Genomic DNA, 21,777 nt, shown 5'->3' with positions numbered 1-21,777 from the left:
AGCTTACTATAGTATGGCAACATTATATTGTTGTAATAGTAACGTATTTCCTATTTACTTTTTTATAGGTTTAAGGTATAGCTGTATAGATGTAATGTTAAAATGGTTTTTTTGCTGATTAACTGATTATTTTTTATTTTTTATACGATACATCTAGGTCTTTCTCTAGTATTGCTAATTCACAGTTCACTTTATTATACTTTGAATAGGCAATTGAATAAACCTTGGCTCTTAAGAGTCTTGTTATACATTTGTCCATGTAGTCCGCATGAAAAAATGATGTTACATTTATCTTTGATAAATTTTCTTTCTTTATAGGAAGAGGGCAAGGCTACAATAAGTTATTTTCCTGCTAATGGAACAATTGATTTGATGTATTTCCCATATTATGGAAAACGCCAACATGTGAGTATGTCTTAATTCTGTGTCTCGTGAATTTGCTTTGTTCATGTTCACTGCTAATAGTGTCATTCTACTCAACTGCATTCTTCTAAAAATTAGTATGTGCAGCTGTGGGATGCTCCCTCCTTCAGGCAGGGTTCACTGCCTCTCTATGAAAGGGGGAGGGGCTGGCCCAATTCCCAGCTTCTACTCTGTGAGCAAAGCAATTTGGTTTTGCTACAGCTCTGAGTCTTTATCCCTATAGAGAAGCCTTAGCTTTTGAATGATTTCTTTAAAAAAAACTACTTTTATCTGTTTGACCCTGCTTATCTTGCCTTCCCTTCTTACCTTGTAACACATCAGTAGGATTTTCATAAGGATCCCTTATATGTTGGCTTGTGCAAGTAAGAGGGCATGGAGATTGGGAGTCTTTTGTTGCTGTTGCACTGGTGTAGAAACCACTAGGATCTAGCGAAGAAGCAGCAATAGCTCCTATTCCTAATGGGGATCTGACCCTGGCTTAGTGTACAAAGGAGCAGGCAGTAAACAGAGAGAAAGTGATCTCTATCATCCAATTGGGTATAGAAGTGATATGGATTGTGTCCCTCTTAATCTTATAAACTCAGAGGACAGTAATTACAGAGACCCTGTCCAAATCACTCCAGAAGGCATGCAAGCATATATGAATACAATGATGATCACTGAAGAAACATTTTACAAATGAGCAACTTGTTCTTTTTCATGTATTCAATTAACCTGCAAAATAATTCCTATGTACCCAAATTAGATTACATTTTTTGTAATCAGATACTAATATCTGATAAATCTTTCTAAAAGTCTTTTGACAGTCAAAATTGTAGGAAAAAGTTAAATAGCACGTACTTGCTTTCATTTTATATTTCCATTTATTTAAAATAGTTATATTCTACACTTCAGTTGGAAAGGTCCCAAGTACAACTCACAGAACTCCTATTTTAGGAGTGGGGTCACTTACGAGCGACACTACAGTGCAAGATAAAAAAAGGATGGCAAAAAAGGAAAAATGAGAAGACTTATGAGCCAGATTCTTAGTATTATAAAGATCCTAGCTTGTCCAACCACAAGAATGGTTAAATAGCTTCTCTGGAGGAGCCAAGATTGACAGTGCTGTTTTTTTAGGATGGCTGATGGTTCTTTCCTTCTTGCCTTTTGCTATAGCTTTTTTAACCAGTTACTACTTGTTTAATTTTTATTTCTGCCTCTTTTGAACCAGCCTGACTACTTACAGCCGCTAGTGGCTATTCAGCTAGCATTTAATACAACCAGTGCCAAAGAAGATGTAACCATTGAATGCAAGGTTATGGGATCCATCGACATAAAAAATGATGATGAGCGAGACAAGTTTCTGGGACGGGTTTCATTCAAATTTCAGATATCTGAATAAAAGTCACCAATATCAGCAAAATGTCAATCATGTCAGCAGGACCTGCCATTCTGAAAGATGAGACCACCCGTAAGAAACCTAGAGTGGAACAAGGCATTCGGGGTAGCATAATGTGCTTCCAAATCATGATTTCAATTTGTCAAATGTAACTGCCCATCATGCTTTGCTTATTGGACCACTGTACAGATATAATCATGTTAGTGACCTGTAAATAGATTCCAAACATGTAATCATATTATGGTGGTCTTTGACCTATTCAAAATGTGGGCTTTATCCCCAAGTGAGTGTCTGTAATGTATGTGCTGCGTTATGTAAATATTGTATTGGTTTAACACTGGTTAACTATCATATCAATGCGATCATGGTCTTAGAGTGAGAGGTAAGATATTTCAGACTATCCAATCCAACACCGTGAATTAGATTTGTGCAGAGATGCCTTAAATCCTGTATGGGGTGGGAGTTAGTGGGAAGCTTTATGTGGATTTTAAGTGTTAGCATTGATTTTTTTACATTATTTAAATACTGAAATAGATGTTGTGCTTATTGTGCAAGTATTGTGTGTACATGCAATGCTTCGTCTAGATTTGATATTTCAGTTGCAAAATTGTGTTAATTGCTGTTACATGGAGCACAGATAAAACCAATACAATGTCACTTTTTAAAACTTTTTAATTGAGAATTATAAATATGAAACAAGTCCTTTACAATGTGTGTGGTTTAGAGGTTTGGTAACAGTCGTATTACAAAGCTGCTTGAAATAAATAAAAAGACCTCACAATATGGGACTAGATGTACAATTTTCAATAAAAAATATTCCAGAATGGAGAAATGCCTGTTTAAACATTTTAAAATTCAGCAATGACTGTCCTGATTAAAAATTCCTTTGTTTAATTTATATAGTTTCAGATAGATTTTTGTCCTCTGTAAGTAGTATTTAAAATTTAGGTTTTTTTCTATTAAGCATTCTTTCTGTTAAGGATTAATATCCTCTGAATTTCAAGATGTAATTTAAAAACCTCTCCATATTCCAGGATATGTTGCTGATGTTTCTTTCTTCTTTTCTGTTCACTCCAGACAATTAAAGAACTAAAAATAAGTGGTTCAGAATGTGCATTAAAATACACCATTAATTTTTATGCAATCATTTGTTTCTTTAAAAAACAATAACATAAAATAAGAACAACACTATTAACAATAGAACAAGTTATGAGAGGAAAAGTTTTCAATTGTCTTAAATATTTAAGATCCATATTGAGCATATCCAACTTAGCCAGAAAAGAAGTTCAGTGAAGGTAGAACCAATCTAGAAAGATTAAATACATGACTTTGGGCCTGATGAGATCGAATGAAATAAGCTAGTGACTAGCAAAAAGAAATCAAATTCTCTTGCAGTTAAAGAAGAACCACAATGCTGTATGACTTGCTATTGGTGTTTTTTAAAAAATAGGTTTCTAATGCATTTATAAGAATGCAGCTTTGTGCTGTAACTAAAGAATTATTTTCAAATGTTGCAGTATCTTCTCATCGTGGTCTAAGAGATCTGAGAAAGAATAGAAAGAGATCAAACTCCTATCCCTTAATGCTGTATCAGATGTTTTGATGAGCCTTTGAATTGTTGTATTTGCTATTTGCTATTCTTGGCCTGTTAGAACTTTTATCTATGTTGTGAAAAACCTTGTTGGTTCTACATAGCCATAGACTTGAGCAGGTCAAGTATTAGGATAAAATAGTGAAGCTTGAGATATAGTGCATTATTGAGAAATCAGGATCATTTTCTAGACTATTTGGAATGTGACAGGACCTTTGGATTTTTGTTCAAAGGTAATATTTTAAGTGCTTCTGCCTTTTGATATAACAGAAAGTAGCCTAAACATGAGGTAAGTTGAATCAAAATGCCAATAAGGCTGGAAAAAGAATTCTGGCTATGAAAATAAACTAACCTTGGCTGCTTAGAATATAACAAGTATCATGTATTTCTCAGGGGCAAGGAAGGAATAATGGATGAGTTCACTATTGCTTAAAAGACCGTGTTCTGGGCCCCTCAAAGGTTCTGTGTGGTAAAACACGAGAATACTCCTGCAAGGTGGACAGGTGAACTTTAGAAATTTGCTGGAGTAGACCAGGGCTTGTCTCAGCCCCGCACTTTCTTTCCCACCGTAACCAAATTCTCCAGTGGACTCGCAAGCAGGATATGGAAAGAGTTCCTGCTTTTGTGCCACTGTAATTGATATTCAGAGGCATGCTGACTCCAGTTCACTGAAGACTAAATAGCTATTGATAGACCTGCTCTCTATCAATTTATTCAACTGCTTTCTAAAGCCATGAATGAGACACATGGAGTCACTGGGAGTAACAGTATGGAAGGAATGGGACACAATTTTGACCTAAAGTGTCAAAATATGATGTAACCTGAGTTATGGAGAACTAGTTGGTGTTTTGCTTTAGGAAGCAAATTTTCCTCCAAGTTGTATCTTGATTTGTGTCAAATGTATCAGCCAAACTTTTCGTGGCAGTGTTGGGCGCTCTGTTTTACAGAATGGTAAAAAATTATTTGATGTCTTAATGCATACAGAATCATGAGGCCAAAATGCTTCCTGCAAGGCTCTAAAGAACTCTGTATATGGTAGCAGTTAAAGCCATAAAATAGAGTTGTGATTGTTCCTCAGTCCTTAGAGAGTTGTGACCACAGTGGCAATTTCATGAAAAGATACATATTTTTGCTAATCTGCAGAAGCCTTTATACAGTCTGAGCAAAACATTTCAGACACAAAATGGCTGTTTCATTTGTTCTAAGCTTTGAACAGACACTTGTTCTGACTTTTGGTACCAGTCTTTAGACACAATGGAATTTTTGTTGTTTCAAGTATTTTGACATCCTGCAATTGAATTGTTTGCTTTTCCTTTATTTTCTCCAAGCCATTGAGAGTTCCTTAGCCAGTGAGCAAAGATTACATTGTTGCTAGCGTATTGGCTGGCACTAGTTCAGAGGAGGGCTGGGTGGGGTTGGGTAGGGGAGAGTCAGTTAAGTATATCTCTTCAGTGAGTCAGAATAATTTGAATATAAGTAACGCTTATACCTGATGGAAGGCGAGTTTACTGTGGTTTTTAAAATTCCTTGCTATAGGGTAATTAGATGAAGTGCTGCTTTCCCTCTGAATTCCCTGACTGTTGTGGGTTTTCTTTTTCAGAATGTTTGCAAAAACCTGCATGTGCATGTACTGTAGGAACCCTCAAACTGATAGAAGTTATTTTGTAGTACCATAATGAAGGGACGCCATTGGGGAAGGCATATTGTAGGTGATGTTTTTTAATTGTTTAAAGCTTACCAAGTTGGTCAGTGTTTCTGAAGATCAAGTGATAAACATTCAGCATGGAAATTTACCACTTCTAATTTAATGATAGTTGAAGTATTTTGAGCTATGCTTGAGCTGACAAAGTTCTGAATGAGGCTGTTTGTTGTCAGATTTTGGAGAACATTTTTATAAAGAAAAATTGAATGTATGCTTATATTTGTGCACTGTCAATCCTACTCCTGATGGGAACAATGTGGGTATTTATAGGCAAAGCTATAGTAAAACCACTTTGACTTATAAGTATTCATACAATATGCTTTATTTTACTTAATCTTTATTTTATTCATAATTCTGTATGACACCTAAACTCACACTACAAGTATCATTGATTATTTTGGTTCAGTGTGTCATATGAACAGTCACAGAACTGATGGAATTCAGTTCTCTTCACCTTTTATTTGTAATTTGTGGAAAATAACAGCAGGAGACCTTCCTATGTTTCCTAATGACAGTTTCCATTGGAGCAAAAATCAGGTGAATGCCATCCTTCGAAGAGTAAGATAATTGATATGGGACAGTTCAATGTTGTTTTTAATTAACTTTAACCTATTATACATATTTTGTACAGTCCAATTCTATTTAGCATTCTCTTAAATTCCAGGTTTCTGGCTATATATGATGGAAGTTGTACCAAGGTATTCAGTTGGGAAAAGCAGCTGAATTAAACTCATTAAATGAAATAAATAAATAAATGCCTATAGATCAGGGGTGTCAAACTGGTGACCTGTGGGCCAGATGCGTCACGTGCAGGTCACACCCACCCCGGCTCTGCAAAGGCATGAAATAACACGATATGTCATACGTCATGACGTGATCGAGTTTGACACCCATGCTGTAGCTGCACTGATTAGGCTAGATGTTTGTACAAAATCATAATGGTGTGTTATTTTTTTTCCAGCTGTTGCACCATATAGTCCAGTGTATTGTGTTGTGTGACTATGTTGATATTTAACTATGCCTAAGCATATTTGAAAGGAAAATAGGCTTTGCAAAAACAGAATTTCTAACTTGTCTTTAAATACAGTTACTCCGGAACAATTTGAAAACTTTTTAAGAATTTCTCCATATTTTAAACTCTCATTCATCCCAAATTAACAACTGCTGCTATGAAATAAACAGGGTTGAAACAAAGCAATTTTATTTGGCTGACTGGCTCTGATCAGATCTTGCTTCATTAGGCAGCTTGGTGATAAAAACTTGGTAACACACCCTTGAAGAGCAAATCTGCTAGTAGTTGCCAGAAGCAGCTTATAATTTTCATTCATTATCATGGTTAATTCATTACCACAATGTTTGTGAAGTGAGAAAAGATTAACAGCAGATTTACAGTTGAATTTGTAGAACACTTTAAGTAACACGGTAATCAAATCCAAGTTGAAGTTTAAATTTAAGTCCCTGTTTCAAATTGCTGTGGGTTTCATGGGGCAGACGCATTTTGACACACACATTTGCAATTATAGTAATAATAAAGCAAAAGCTATTTTGAAATCTCTAGGTTCTGTGATAGTTTTAGAAGGATATACTAGGATATCTCCAGTAGATTTTTTTGTGTCATTTCTCTATACTTTCTATAAAAAACACCAACAGAACAAATGATTTTAAAATATTTAAAAACCAGTTTTCCAACATGTGCTCTTTGGAATTAAATAAACTTACAATGATTACTTTTGTAACAGTATTGAATCTTCTTAATATAAACATATGGAATATGGAATTAAGTTAATATTACTTGCTTGGTAGGAATTAGTCACAGATCAGAATCTTACACTGCACAGAAGTAGCTACCAGTAAGTTTTCAAGACTTTTAAAGTATTAATTGTGAAACAAAGTTAACTTTGTTTCTGCCATCTTTTAAGGTCTGTCCTCTCCAGAATGCATTGTGCTATAAAAGAAAACACCCTCTTTTACACTTTCTATGTTTTTATAAAAGTGTAAGTGTAAATGTTTTGATGCCTTACTATAAAATTATACTGATATTTCTGGTTTGGCCCATTTTAAAATTGATTGAATATATTTATACTGTTAACTATATATTCTATTTCTAGAATTTGCTGCCAAAGAAGCCTTGCTCTAGAATTATTGCTGAAATCTTAATATTAATCTTTCTTATGCAACTTTCTCCTGTGATAATCAGATGAGATACACATTTTAGAAAGAAAATAGGGATTGAAAATAGTATACAGGACTATGCCTGAGAAGTAATTCCAGTAGTCATGAGGTAAGAAAGCCAACAAAGTTGTTCCAACTTTACCAAAAATGTTCTGACACTGTTCTGAGCTTGGAAGAATTCCAGAATGGTCAGCAGTTTAGACAGAACAGTTTTTGAAAGATTTTGAATTTGAAATGTTTTTGCACAACACCCATAAAAATGTATTTGCTTTTAGGGCTGCACTGAAGCAACTTATTCAGTACTATGCTAGTACATTTTCTGAAACTAAGCAGGAACTTGTTCTTCAGACCAAAGATAAACAAATCTACTTTTCAATCTTAAAAATTTTATGCTGTAGCCTTCCAGAAAAGTTTATCTCTTCCCTAACCATTTTTGAACATTACATTTTTGTCAGATTTCAATTTCCAAGTTGATTTTTCTAGTAATATAAGTAATCATTCCACACCAAAACAAAATTTCATGGTGAACCTGCTGCACAAAAATTTATCAGTAAATCCGATTCTGACTTGAAATAAGTCATTGGCGTCTTCAACTGCGGATATTAAATGCAAGCCCAGCTTATTTTTAACTTGCTGCTGCTGCTAAGATGTCAGTGTGCTAATAGTACTATGCAAAAGTGTTAGGTAGTTGTGGAAAAATGCTGTAAATTAAGAATGCTTTTAGAAGCAGAAGTCTTAATAATTTATTTTTATCAATTAACAAAATGGAAAGTAAATGAACAGAAGAGAAATCCAAATCAAATCAAGATTTGGTGTGGCCATTCTTTGCTCCAAAACAGCATCAATTCCTCTATGTACACTTGCACACAATTTTTGAAGGAACTTTGCAAGGTCCTTCAATTTACACATTTTCCACAATTGCTTAACATTTTGTATAGTATTGTATATTTCAAGGTTTATGTGCCCTTGTCAGAAATTATTGGCTGCTTAGTCTTGTTCATGTCTTTCTGTTTGGCTATTGGAAGAAAAACACTTATGAATATAATGTTGCACTAACCCAAATGGATACTAAGAATATTTCTGCACCCAACTTTTATCATGTTTTCACTTTGCCCAGTGTTCCATTGGTTAAATGAGCAGCAACATAGAATAGAATAGAATTCTTTATTGGCCAAGTGTGATTGACACACAAGGAATTTGTCTCCGATGCCTAAGCTCTCAGTGTAATAGAAGCAAAAAGTGATAAATCATGATCATACTGATAAAATACAATCATCATAAATCATAAGGTTCAACATTTAGTGATAGATATAGGGTACTACATAACATAAATCATAATAGGATACTAATAAAAGCAATCAACATAAATCATGGAATACAAACAACAAAGTTATAACAAGCTAAAGAAATAGGTTAATAGGAAAGATGAGAAAGATAAAGTAATACAGACCTCCTAAGTGGTTTTACAACCCAGGGCAAAAGACAGTGCTGTGGGAATCAGTTGTTTAGCAGAGTGATGGCATTGGGGGGAAAGCTCCTTGTATCTAGTTTTGGCATGCAATGCCCAATAGCATTGTTTTGAGGGGAAAAGTTGAAACAGTTTATGTCCGGGGGTGTGTGTCTAGATATTTTCACAGCCCTCTTTCTGGCTCTGCATTCATGCATTTATTTAAGAAAGTAAGTCATATCACTTCTATTTACTAAGAAAACAAATGGTTGTTAATAGATTATCAGTCTACTTGGGTTTGATGTAAATATTGATTTAACTAGATGTCATCATTACACTAACACAAACAAAGGCTAATTTACCTCCTTTTGTATCCCACAGCATGAGCGAGTGCTGTCAAAATTTCTCCACAAAGATCAGATCAGATCAGTCTCGTCTCAGGTTGTTTCAGCATTATAAGACTTTCCCACCAAGTTTAGTTTATGTTTGCAGAGGCCTTGCAGTATTTGCTTTCTTTGATGCAATGAAAGCATTTTCAACTAACGTTATTTGAACCTTGCAAAGGTGTCCAGCAACTGTACCAGTCTTAAAACAGGTATACTCCATGCTTCCCCCAGAAAGGAGAGCTTTAATGACTAGCACAGGGGTCCTCAAACTTGGCCACTTTAAGACTTGTGGACTTCAACTCCCAGAATTCCCCATGGCTGGCTGGAGAATTCTGGGAGTTGGAAGTCCACAAGTCTTAAAGTGGCCATGTTTGAGGACCCCTGGACTAGCAGAACTCTGTGGAATTCAGAAGAGCCCAAGCTCTTACTGCAAATCATCTTAAGAATGCACTACCCTATTCTAAGCATGCCTTTCTTTGTTTCTGTTCTGTTCATTTTAGTTTTTTATTTTCTGTCCATTACTGAATAAATGCCATTTTTTTCTTTTGCAGAATTCCATTGCCAGAAGTTTTAAAAATTCTTTAAATTTAGAAGCCCTTAAGATTCATCTCAAATGTATGCTGGAGTAAAGGGGATGAAATATAATCAGACAAAAAAACCTATAATAACATGTTCTCATCTAGGAAAGAAAACAATTTAGCTGCATGATAGAAACCTGACCAGACAAGAGGCTATTGTTTTACAGCTCAACTTTGTTCCTTAAGGTGTAGCCAGATTTAAGACTTAGATCACCCTAACTATTATGATGACTCAACACCAGTGAAGCCTTTTATTTACAGCACCTCATTAGTTTTGGACAACAAATTTATTCCAGCAAAACTATAAAGGCAAAAAAGTTTCATCCTGCTGTTAGAAAGTGATTGGGGACCCTGATTTATTGTGTTAGACATAAAAGCCTTCAGTAATGAACTTTTTTTCTCTATTCAAGTGCCATAATCTTCTGGCCCTGTTCCCATGTATTTACATGCTAATGTCATTTGAATCAGTATTGTGAATTCTACTTTATTTGTTGCCCCTGTTTATATGTACTTTTCTACATTATTTTTTTATCCTCCCTCTTTTTGACAAAACCAGAACATAGTACAAAAACAGTCTAAAAGATTTACAGCCACCCTAGAGAAGATGACATGAAAATATTTCTCAACAGATTGTGAATGAAAAATGCACAAGGAAAAATGATGGGAAAATGTAAATCTGTATTGCTTTGCCTGAATGGATGATAGAGCATTTTAGTGAGTAATTAAAACTTGGAAGCTTGCCATGTTTATCAGACATGAGTTTGCTTGAATACAATGTTGGATCACAGGCCACATGAAGAAAAATGTTTAAAACAACTCTTTAAATCATTTGAATCCTCAAGTCCTGAATCAACATAGACAAAACGGTGGTTCTAGCAGTTGTGATTCCCCCCCCCAATAGCTGCTAGCAAAGATAAGTTGTTCCTGGCTATCCTCCTCTAAATAAAGATGCAAAAACAAAACAACCCCAGACAGAGACGGTAAGACAACATTGGTAAGATTCAGTTATTGATATCCTGATCCTTTTTAAAAAAATATAGAGACTTTCAAAAGAAAACAGTCCTTTAGCTACTTTGGCTACATGTATCAATATTTTAAGGTAATGAATCTTTGACTGATTTGCTAATTAAGTGCTATGTCATTGTCAGCTCCTAGTGACTGCATAGATTTTTCTCTATGATCATTTATCCCTAACCTGGTCTTCCGTAAGATCTGTTCCAAGGATGTACACATCACCACTGTTAATTGAGTCCATCCACCTTGCTGCTGGTTCTCTTCCCTTCCCTTCCCTTTCCTCTTTTACTTTCCATCTTTCCCAGCATTAAAGTCTTTATTCCATGAACTTTCAGTAAATTCAAACGAAATTAAAACTTACAAGGTCTACAGTCGGTAATCTATTTTAGATGAGTTTTTTCTTTTTTCCCTAATATATTAAAATGATGCATATTTTTTTTTAAAAAAACCCTAAAACAATAAGGTGTTTTATGACAAAATGTATATGCAGTTTCCATTATCACAATAATAAATCCCTATCTCTAAAGACAGTAATTTTGACTTCTTAATTAGAATATGTGTGGGTAATTGTACAGTATCAAATGCCAAAACTATCTACAGGTTGGGGCATAGTCTCTGGCATCAAACTTTAAAGAAATCCTAATTGATACTGGTTTCAGAATGTTCCAGGAAGTACACACCCTTATGGTAACTGTTTCTTAGTGTATCTAATTAACTTGCCCATGCTGGCGGCTACAGTAATTGTCCTAACCTGCTTCTGCCTAGGATGTTAGGTAATGCTGAGCAGAGGTACTCAAATTAATGGCAAACAATTGCCTCAAAGCACATATTAATTAGAGCTAGTTCCTGCACATTTCATGCTTAGTGAATGTCCTTCCTTTCACTAAAATAAAACAATATAGCTTTACAGTATTTGTATTTGCCAAGCCAAAAAAATAATCCCAGAAGGGAAAATACAGAGAGATTTATATTTAATATTTCGCAATGTCTAGTTCACATTCTCAGCATTGATAGGGACTCCCACTTTTGTTGAAAAAAAGTACAACTACAAATATAAACTTTAGGAATCCCAGTTCTTATTTGAATGAAATACAGTAGATGCAAATCAGTCATTTTAACCAAAATTATTTCATAAGCTTGGGTAGTTATACAAAACTGACATGCACTCAGAGGACTCAGTCTGAGGGCACTAATCGCTTTCTATGAGCAAAAAGCTTGGCTTAGTCAACAAATCGCTAACCAGCAGTTAGCCAAACTTAAAATGGCTGTATGTCATTTTTAATGTTAGGCGAGTCTTTTCACTGTATTTGTAGCAGCCTTATTAAGAATGGAATTTTACACCAAAAATTAAGTAGTTTGTAGAAAAGCTAATGAAAGGTATGCATGTTCAAACTTCATGTTTCCATTCAATAATTTATGTTATGTATATTGTACGATAGGGACTTGCAAAAAGCTGACCAGTATAGATTACCACTTCCTTTGTTTAAATAAAAATGATTTTTTTCCTTTGCTTAAAATTATACTAATTACAGTAAATGAAAGAAATCTCTACTTAATATTTTATTCTTTGGAGCAGGTAGTTCATTCCAACTATTCGTCTTCAGAATTAAAAATAATGAAAAGGGAGTTAGAGATTTATTCCTTTTACACCCAGGTTTGCAAGATGAATTCAAAGATTTCACAAAAAAGTAAAAGTCTGCAGAAATCTGTGATGCAACAACAACAATGGTCTGATCGCTAAGTAAACACATCTAGGATTGTATTGTTCATTTTCTGTTCCTGTACTTTTGCACTACTTTTTACTAGGAGGGAGCTTTTATTCTACTTATTTCAGAGACTGCAAAAAGATGATGGTTATCTGAGAAATCATTTTTATAATTCTTATTAGCACATCAAACAATACCTCAAAACTTCCTTTTTAGGAATAATCAAATGGGAGCTTCCAACAAAAGGGCTGCCTTTTGTTTGATCATAGATATGGACTTTCTATAGGTAGTCCTAGTCTTACAACTGGTTACTTTATGATTGTTCAAAAGTATGACAGCTTTGGAAAGGGTGCTTTATGGCCTATAAAGCACATTTGGCTGTTATGAAATTTTACACACACACACACACACACACACACGGTCACAATCTGAGTGGTTGCAATGTTTGCACTTATGACAATTACCAAGAAAATTGTAATCATGTGATTGCCATTTGTAATATTCTCTGCCAACTTTCCCAGAAAGTCAGTGTGGAAGAGAAGATGCCACCTGTTGTGGAGCTGAAATTCACTCCTGGCAGCCTCTCTGAGATGGAGAGAGCTTCCTGCCAGGAGGGAATCTCAACCAGGAGAGGATTTCAGCTCTGCATAAAGCTAATATCTCCGCCACCCACCCAGGCAGTCCTTCAAGAGTGAAAGGTTTGCCTACTGACAGAAGGGGAACTTCTCCATCGAGCTGCAGAAATGGAGCTCAGATCCTGAAGATTCCAGCTCTGTTACTGCAGCTCTCTCTTCCACACCTGAAGGAAAGATGAATTCCTCTGATGGGCTGCAGAAATGCAATTCAGATTCTTGGGATCCAAGGTTTGTTTCTGCAGCCTGCTATGGGAATTTGCTTGCACACACACAGGGGAGCTGAACTCCCATGGCAGACTGCAGAAATGAAGTTCCTGGCTTCTTTTCTATAACACATCACAAGAGATCCCTTCTGCCCTCCTTCAATACGCAGCTGTTTTGCTCCATCTCCTTAATGATCGGAACTGGGAGAGCGGGGATTGCAGTTGTTGAGCCAGTCATGTGGGTGCTCAACAACAGAGATTCTGGTCCTAATTGTGTACTATGGTTGTTAGTGAACAAATAAAATGTGTAGATGGGATTAAACGTACTATATGATTCAAACATTTTTAATGGCATATTTTACTCATCCTTTGAGCACTTCACTTTTGCATATTTATTGCTCTCAACCAAGTTATCTATTATTTTGGCTGCACTCACAAACACATTTCTGAATACTTCTCACTAATTTCAGCAGGACTTGATTTCAAGTAAAAGAATAGGATTAGATTCTTAGAAAATATTCTATTTTTATTGTATTTGAATTACAAGCTGTATCTAAAATGGAATGAGAAGTGGAATCATATAATTAAGAACCACAATCAACTGTATGATGTGCAAGGGCTTATGAAATGTTGAAAATAATTTAGCCTTCTATTTATTTTGAAAATATCAATTTGGCTTGACCCCCATTTCCCCTGTAGTTTACTCTGTAAGATAATTTTTTGAGATGGAGAACACATGCAACAAACACTAACCTTTGACAGCTTTCTTCTGCTATGGTGTTTTGCTTGAAAACAAGAGCAACCCCAGTTGTCTTTAAATTATTTTATTCCGCTCTACAGTTTAATTTTACTTCTCAAGTCACAAGCAGCTGGATATTATTTTTCTTCAGGATATGCATGCTTTTCACTTCAGTCAAATGCAAATACATGCCCTGTTCTGTATGCTTCATTTCACCTTTTAATAAAATAGAAATAACTTGAAATATACAGAAATGTCTTTTTATATAATTTTTTCATAAAAATATGTATAAAAAGTGTGATACCACAAAATAACGTTTTTATAAGCACGCTATACTTCTACTAGCAAAGATTTTTTCCTTGCCAGGTATTAATAGCAATAGCACTTACATTTATATCCCTCTCCATAGTGCTTTACAGCACTCTCTGGGTGGTTTACAAATATCAGCATATTCCCCCCAACATTCTGGTCCTGATTTTATTGACCTCGGAACGATGGATGGCTGAGTCAATCGTGAGTCAGTCCGGGTTGAACTCCAGGCTGTGGGTAGAGTTTGCCTGCAATACTACATTCTAACCACTGCACCACCACACACAACAAATCTAACTAGCCACATAAACTGAATATATTATGGGGCAATAGCAATATTATTGACCAATAGTTTCTCTACAAAAAAACAATTGGCAAGTAAAAGCAGCTAGTAGTAATATAAGTATTAATACTTCTGCAGATTTATTTGTGACACACACATAGCTCATCACAATATGCTGGATCTTTACATACCTCTGTTACATTCTTGAGATGATATCATGTTTATTACGCTTCCTATGCTTAGGAGTTGGCCTTTTGGATCATTGCTATTTTCCATGTTGCCAAAGTTTAAAGAATAAGCAATATGTACACAGTTAAATGGGAGAAATACCACTATTAAAGTTTATTTTTAAAAAGCTGAGAGAAAAATAGGATATTTTCTATTGGATATTATTTATATGGAACATAAAAGTGGCAATTTTTTACACAGATTATAATGCTTAGGTAATTCTAATCAAGCAATTATTCTGTGCAGTTCGAGAGCTTCTCAGTTTATGAAACTGATATTATATTCTAATGCAGTGGTCCCTAACCCCTGGTCCGTGGACTGGCACCGGTCTGCAACATGCCAGCAACCAGGCTGCACAAACAAGCAAAGCCCTATCCGCTGGATGCAGGCAGTACGCAAAACCACACACCCTCCGGTCCGTGGAAAAACCTTTCTCCATGGCACCAGTCCCTGGTGTTCAAAAGCTTGGGGACCTCTGTTCTAATATTTTTCCAAGGTTTAACTTTTTAAAAAAAATATTTTAAATCTTAGTTGTATCATTTACAGTGCTGAATTCGCATGGAAATTATTGATAACAAAATTAAATTTGAATTAAGCATGTTTGCCAAAAGATAAAGCTCACTCCAAGAATTCCATAAACAAACACAGGTAGTCCTCAACTTACAACAGTTCATTTAGTGACCATTCAGTTACAACTGTATTGAAAAAGTGACTTATGACCATTTTTCACACTGTTGTAGCATCTTCATGATCACATGAACAAAATTCAGATGCTTGGCAAATGACTCATATTTATGACAGTTGCATTATCCTGGGGTCACATGATCATCTATGACCTTCTGACAAGCAAAGTCAATGGAGAATCCAGACTCACTTAACAACCATATTACTAACTTAACTTCAGTGATTCACTTAACAACTGTTGCAAGAAAAGTTGTAAAATGGGGCAAAACTCAATAAGTGTTTCACTTAACAACAGAAATGTTGGACTCAATTATGGTTGTAAGTCAAGGACTACCTGTATATATGAGATAATAGCTTCAGCTTATAAGCATTATAAAGACTATTTGAGAATTGTTTATAATGTCCAGGCTCAGAGTAAAATTCAAAAATTGGTACAAACACAAATAGGAAATATTTTGTGAACATCCATGTTATTTTTATTATTCCACATTTACAGACTTTTAAAAAAATAAAATAGTTAAACTTTTCCAACAATGTGTTTCTCCTATCAATAAAATAATACAAAATGAATGTATCCCAAAATTATGGTCAAGGTCTTCTGAGTATCATTGCCATATTTCTTTGTCTAAAGAATATTTTTCTTTTTCTCAACCACAATAGCCAATTACTTTTGATTAAATTTAATACTCCACTGAGTCCTACTCTTGTGCTATCTTCCTCTAGAGTTTCTACGGGAATACTGCTGTAGAGAATGGGACGTCTTTTTTAGTCCTCCGGTATCAAGGTCAGCAGCTGCTCATTCCTTGTAATAACTAAGAACCATTCTTAGGCAAGCAGAGATAAAAATGGGTTTTGCTAAATAACCTTTTTTTTCTAAAGAGCCCTATGTTCACCAATGCTATGCTAGGAAAATAGTGGACTGAGCCCTACTTGATTAATAAATCTAGCAACTAATTTTGATGCAATTCCCCCCACCCCAAGAATGTAGAATGGATACAAAATACAGCTTTCTGAGAATCTGTCAGCCTTTTGAGGTAGATGCTAGAAAACCAAAGTTATGAATGCTTATACTACTATTCAGTGCTTTTTTTGTAAAAGAAAAAGGTGCCGGAACTCACGCATGTCATATAACCCGCCTTGCCTACCCTACAAGGTTCCATCCAAAAAAGGTACCGGAACTCCGTTCTGAGCGTTCTATGAGAAAAAAGCCCTGCTACTATTATTGTAAGGTTACAGTAACAAAGTTCTGCAAGTCTGAATGTGCTTCATCCATCCTTCCCTCACTGCCTGAGAAGTAGGTTGTGTGTGTCATTTCTGTCTGAGACTGAAAGTTCTTTTACCTGTCTCTTGCTTTGGTTGCTGCTCTTCCTCCTGTTTGTTAGTTATTTCTACTACCCATTACAGAATTATATATGTGAATATAACTGCTTGGGATGTCAGAGAAAAAAAATTAAACAATAGAGCTAGGACTCTTCTGCCCTACCTCCCTTTTGCACCTCACCTTATCACAATTAGAATTATGCAAAAGAGTATATACATGAAACAAATAGAGCATGAAAATGTAATGAATTTAGTATTGTATGTATGTAACATGTATGTTAAATGTACCATCTATTATTTCCTCTTGAATCATAAAAGCAGCCAATAGTTCCATTCAAAGCTTTGCTTCAAAGAGCTCTTTTCTAAAGCTGGATCAAGTGTTTGTTAAAATCTAAAGTGGATTATCAGAACATTGGCCACAGCTCGCACTTCTTACGATTTTGTAATAAATTCATATTTTAGCTGCGGTGCCTTTTGTAGTTTTGCTTTCTGCAGAGAATTGGGCGATTGTAAACAAAATGTTTGATTCATTTCCAAGTAAGAATTAAAAACAAGTTCTGCAACAAAGTTCAGAGATCTACTCTTAGCTATACCCCAGATTTTGTACTGGCTACTTTTTATACTTCATAATAGCCAAATTCTTGGGTCAAAATCATTTGCAATATGACTTATGATGCAAAATAGGCTATCTCTATTATTGTTTTTAAAAGAACAAAAAGGTGATGCATGCTATTGGACTATATGTAGCATTTAAAGGTTCTTTATTCTTTATCTCTTTGGATAACATTGACATAGAACATCAATTAAAGGTGTTCCTATTTAACTCTCTCTGCTTGGATCTAAAATAAATCTTAAAGTCAAGGTGGACTCTTGAAGACTGTCAACATAGCTATGATCAGTGCTTTTTTGTAAAAAAAAAAGTGCCAGAACTCACACACATCATACAACCCGCCTTACCTATCCTACAAGGTTCTATCCAAAAAAGGTGCTGGAACTCCATTCTGGGTGTTCTATGACAAAAAAAGCCCTGGCTATGATTATTTGGAGGGGTGGACATGCCAAAGAGGACAAAAATTGTAACTGTAGTTTCTTTTGGATTTTTTTTTAAAACTCCCCAGTATAGCTTATTCCTTTGGAAACCTTTGGGTTTCTGATCAGTGGTAACTACAACCAGCCCTGCTTAGCTTCAGATCCAGTTCTTAACACCTGCTGAGATATAGCAGTGTTTGTTCATGTATAAAACAAAAATCACTATAGAATCAAACTGTTATCTAATACATCAACAGAAAATGTTTCTTTCACTATCCTTAAAACAAAGCACAATGCTTTTGGCTGAAATGGCTTATTTTTTTAACAATATTCATTAACTTATACTTCAGTCATGAGCAATGACATATTCCCAACCATACTGTTAACTCTGAAGAAATCAGAGTTTATTATCTAATTAGCTCTACACCATTTACAATGGCATATGGTTATGGATTTATTGTTTTTAAAGGTTGAAAACAGATTTTTAAAGTTGTGGAAATGTATTATTATCCACCTTTCCTCTTTTTAATACTTTGAATAGCCCTGTAGTTTCTTTAAATATTTGCACTATTTGTTCTTCCTCAAACAAACACTTTAACAAAGGCCAAAGTAAAATGCATATACTTAACTGTTAAGTCTGCAAACAATGTGAGGATTAAACCAAACAAAGGGTAAATAAGTGATCCAATAAACTGAATAAGAATTTCATTTTTTCTTTTCAATCTACTGTATAGACATGGGCTTAGTGTATTAGGAAGGCCATCTACCTTCATGCAACAATGATAATGAATGTTCTGAAAAATTCATTTGTCTATTAAGAAACTTTGCGTCCTTATACAGTTTAATCACTTACCATATTGCTTGTTTATATACCTTCTGTGCACAATTATAAGCAGCTTTCAGTCTCTCTGATATTAGTTGCATCTTTTCTTTAGGCCTCTTTAAACACAATTAATAGCAATAACACTTAGACTTATATACTGCTTCGCAGTGCTTTAAAGCCCTCTCTAAGCAGTTTACAAAGTCAGCATATTGTCCCCAACAATCTGGGTCCTCCTTTCACCGTCCTCAGAAGGATGGAATCCTGAGTCAACCTTGAACTGCTCAGAATCAAACTTCTGGAGTGAGCAGTGAGTTAGCCTGCAGTACTGCATTCTAACCACTGTGCCACCATGGCTTTATTAAATTAAAAAAGTAAAATTTGGAATAAAACTACATAAAGAACATTTGAAAATATATAAGGGCAAAATTTCACATAGATGTTATATTTTTATTCAGATGAAGATACAGTACGTTATGGAATACAAATAGAAAAACAGATTATTTTTTCTGTATTCCTCGATTTAGGAATGCTATATAGATGTCTGAAATCCTGGGAAAAAAATCCCTCTCAACATTTCCTTCATTAAGAGCATATTCTGTCAATCACTGACGCTGGATTTATCATAAGCATCTCTTCTCCAAATGCAAAATGTGTATTACATTAACTACACTATGGGAAGGAACTGTACCATATTTCCCCATAGGAAGTTTAAAACATACAATATGATTTCAATTTTTCTAATTAATATAATTATGATTCTAGAAATGAGATCTCCTATAGTATTTCATGGAAGACATTAACTAAATAGCTATTGTTGATTTATAATCTATTCCTGAAGAGAGCTAGCACCATTCTTTCTTTATAAATTAAAGAATGCACTGTTTTCTTGCTATCTTTCTTAAGTGCTGTGCTATAGTGTTTTATTCTATTATACCTCATAAATAACTGAATTCAGTGAAAAGTTTTCATTTAAGCATAGGAATGATAGAAAAAAAATATAACAAAAGCATAACTCTTAAAACCTCACAAAGTTAAGATTTAATTCCTTGTATTTAGGAAAAAAAGATACTTGAATATCATATTGCATTAATGCAGCATTTTTTAATGTGGTATTCTAGGATATGGAAAAACAGGGAAAACACTGACATAATGGTAAAATATGGATTGAGAGAAATATGCCTACTACAAAAAGTGTAACTTCAAGAATAGCTCAGCTGAGACCAGATTTTTCCACATCTCTCTTATTTACATATGACACCTTTTTTTCTATCACTTTTAGGATAATCAGACACAAACAACTTTTTCATACACCCTCTTTTATTTGTTAAATATGAGTATCTACCCTATTTTATTTGTGGCTATCGTAGATCTCAAAACTAGTCATCATATAGGTTTTGAGTAAAGAATTGAAGTAAACTGACAGATGTATAGATTTTTCACAGAACTGCTAAAATATGCGGATAGATCCTTTTTACTAATTAGCAGGAAGGCAGGAAGAATTACTGATGAGGCCATTTAGAATAGTAGCCAATTTAAATATCACAGATTGTTTATGAGTTCTAAATCTCCAATTTCAGAAATTTCAAAGTACCAATTAGTTGTATAATCTGCCAGCTTTTATAAATCACTCAATACTTTCATCCTCATGCAATTTGACATCATTAGAAATATTTCACTAACATGAGGTTTTCTACTTAATCTACAAATGCACAAAATGGTCACTTTACCTGCAACATAATTTTCTAAAGCTTTGGGCACCAGGGATTTAGCTGTTTTTAAACCTTCTGATGAGCATTTGCCTGCCTCTAGGCTAAGTGACTTTATTATTTGTTTCAATACTTCATTGTCATCATGGATTTCAAAAGTATCTTCAAAACTGAACAGGTATTCAAAACTGCAAAAGAGAAAAAAGTAATAGAGGATACTTCCTGTAGAACGTAACTGCATTTTCTAAATTGTACATTAATACATGCCCAAATACAATTATATTTCCTTGATTATTTCATAACTCAAAGACATATTTAAAACATAACTAGGTTCAGCTTAAGCTATACGTGCATTTGTGCAATTGCCATCTCAGCAGGTTCAAATGCTATTTTTCCAATTAAAACACATTTTTCATACCAGGCAATAGAAGTTGATAAGCTTTTCTACCTCATTAAACAAGTTTGAAATTGAGCAAAAAGGAAACTTGGTTAGGCCAGAACCTTTTCTTGAATTAAATCCAAGGGATTTAAACGTCAGCAGCAAAATACATTTTCTCCTCCTTTCATCCTGATGATGAAAATAGCACTTAGGATAGTTCTTAACTGCTTTAAGAAAATCTCTTCTTGAAAAAATAATTTTAGTAGCCACATTATTAGAAACATTATAACATTATACTGCAATGTTTTCAGTATAATTTAAGGTCACCATGCTCTAGCTTTTCTAATTTTCTCTTGCTTTTAGATTTAATTTAAAGCAAAGTCAGTTTGAGTAACAAACAGTAAAGTATTAACACAATACTGGGAATGTTATCAAATTAATTTCATTCAAGGAAGAAAATAAAAACATATTTCCCCTAAAAGATTTCAGTCTGTTTTTCAATTGAATTGCACGGCTTATACATTGTGGTGGAAAGGTGGAAAGAATTCTGAACTCATTTATCTTGGTCTGATTTTTTTTACTTCTCAAAAACCTGACACTTCAACTGGGGAATGTAGACTTTTATATTCACTTTGTGATGCAAAGTATTGGCTATTACCTTTAAAACTCTAAAGCCCTACCTGGCACAGGACTTGCTCCAAATACCTTCTTTTAAAGCTTGTCATCTTAAGAAACCTCGGAAGTGTGTATTTTCTGTAATTGCCTCTGCACTCTGGAATGATCAACCCACCTTCCCAAATCTTCCCAAGAGGTCCCAACTCTTCTCACTTTTAGAAAAACCAAAAGACCTGACTCTTCTCCTGAACATTAGGGGGGCAGTTGAATGGGGCTCCCTCTCATTTGTTATGTGCTTGGTTGACATTTTGCAGTTGGTTCTTGTATATTGTATTGTTTATTGCAATGTGGGTTTATTTCAGATATTTATTTTTTCCCAACCTTAACCCCAATGAAATTATTGGGGAGATATACCCAACCAAATTTT

At 34.7% G+C, this 21,777-nt stretch overlaps 1 protein-coding gene across 1 annotated transcript in view; it reads left to right on the top strand.

Annotated features, from left to right (window-relative positions):
• The window catches only part of ATP1B3 (ATPase Na+/K+ transporting subunit beta 3), a 30,387-nt gene extending 27,451 nt beyond the window's left edge, over positions 1-2,936 (top strand). The window contains exons 6-7 of the mRNA XM_081329641.1: positions 319-405; positions 1,634-2,936. Coding sequence (XP_081185767.1) covers positions 319-405; positions 1,634-1,804 — 258 coding nt within the window. The 3' untranslated portion in view covers positions 1,805-2,936. The remainder of the gene's footprint in view (positions 1-318; positions 406-1,633) is intronic.
• Positions 2,937-21,777: the final 18,841 nt, after the last annotated feature.

The sequence above is a fragment of the Vipera berus genome (assembly GCF_964194415.1).
Source record: "Vipera berus genome assembly, chromosome: 5".
Taxonomy (NCBI): Eukaryota; Metazoa; Chordata; class Lepidosauria; order Squamata; family Viperidae; genus Vipera; species Vipera berus.
Note: the sequence above shows the minus strand (reverse complement) of the source record. Positions and strands in the feature narration are given on the sequence as shown.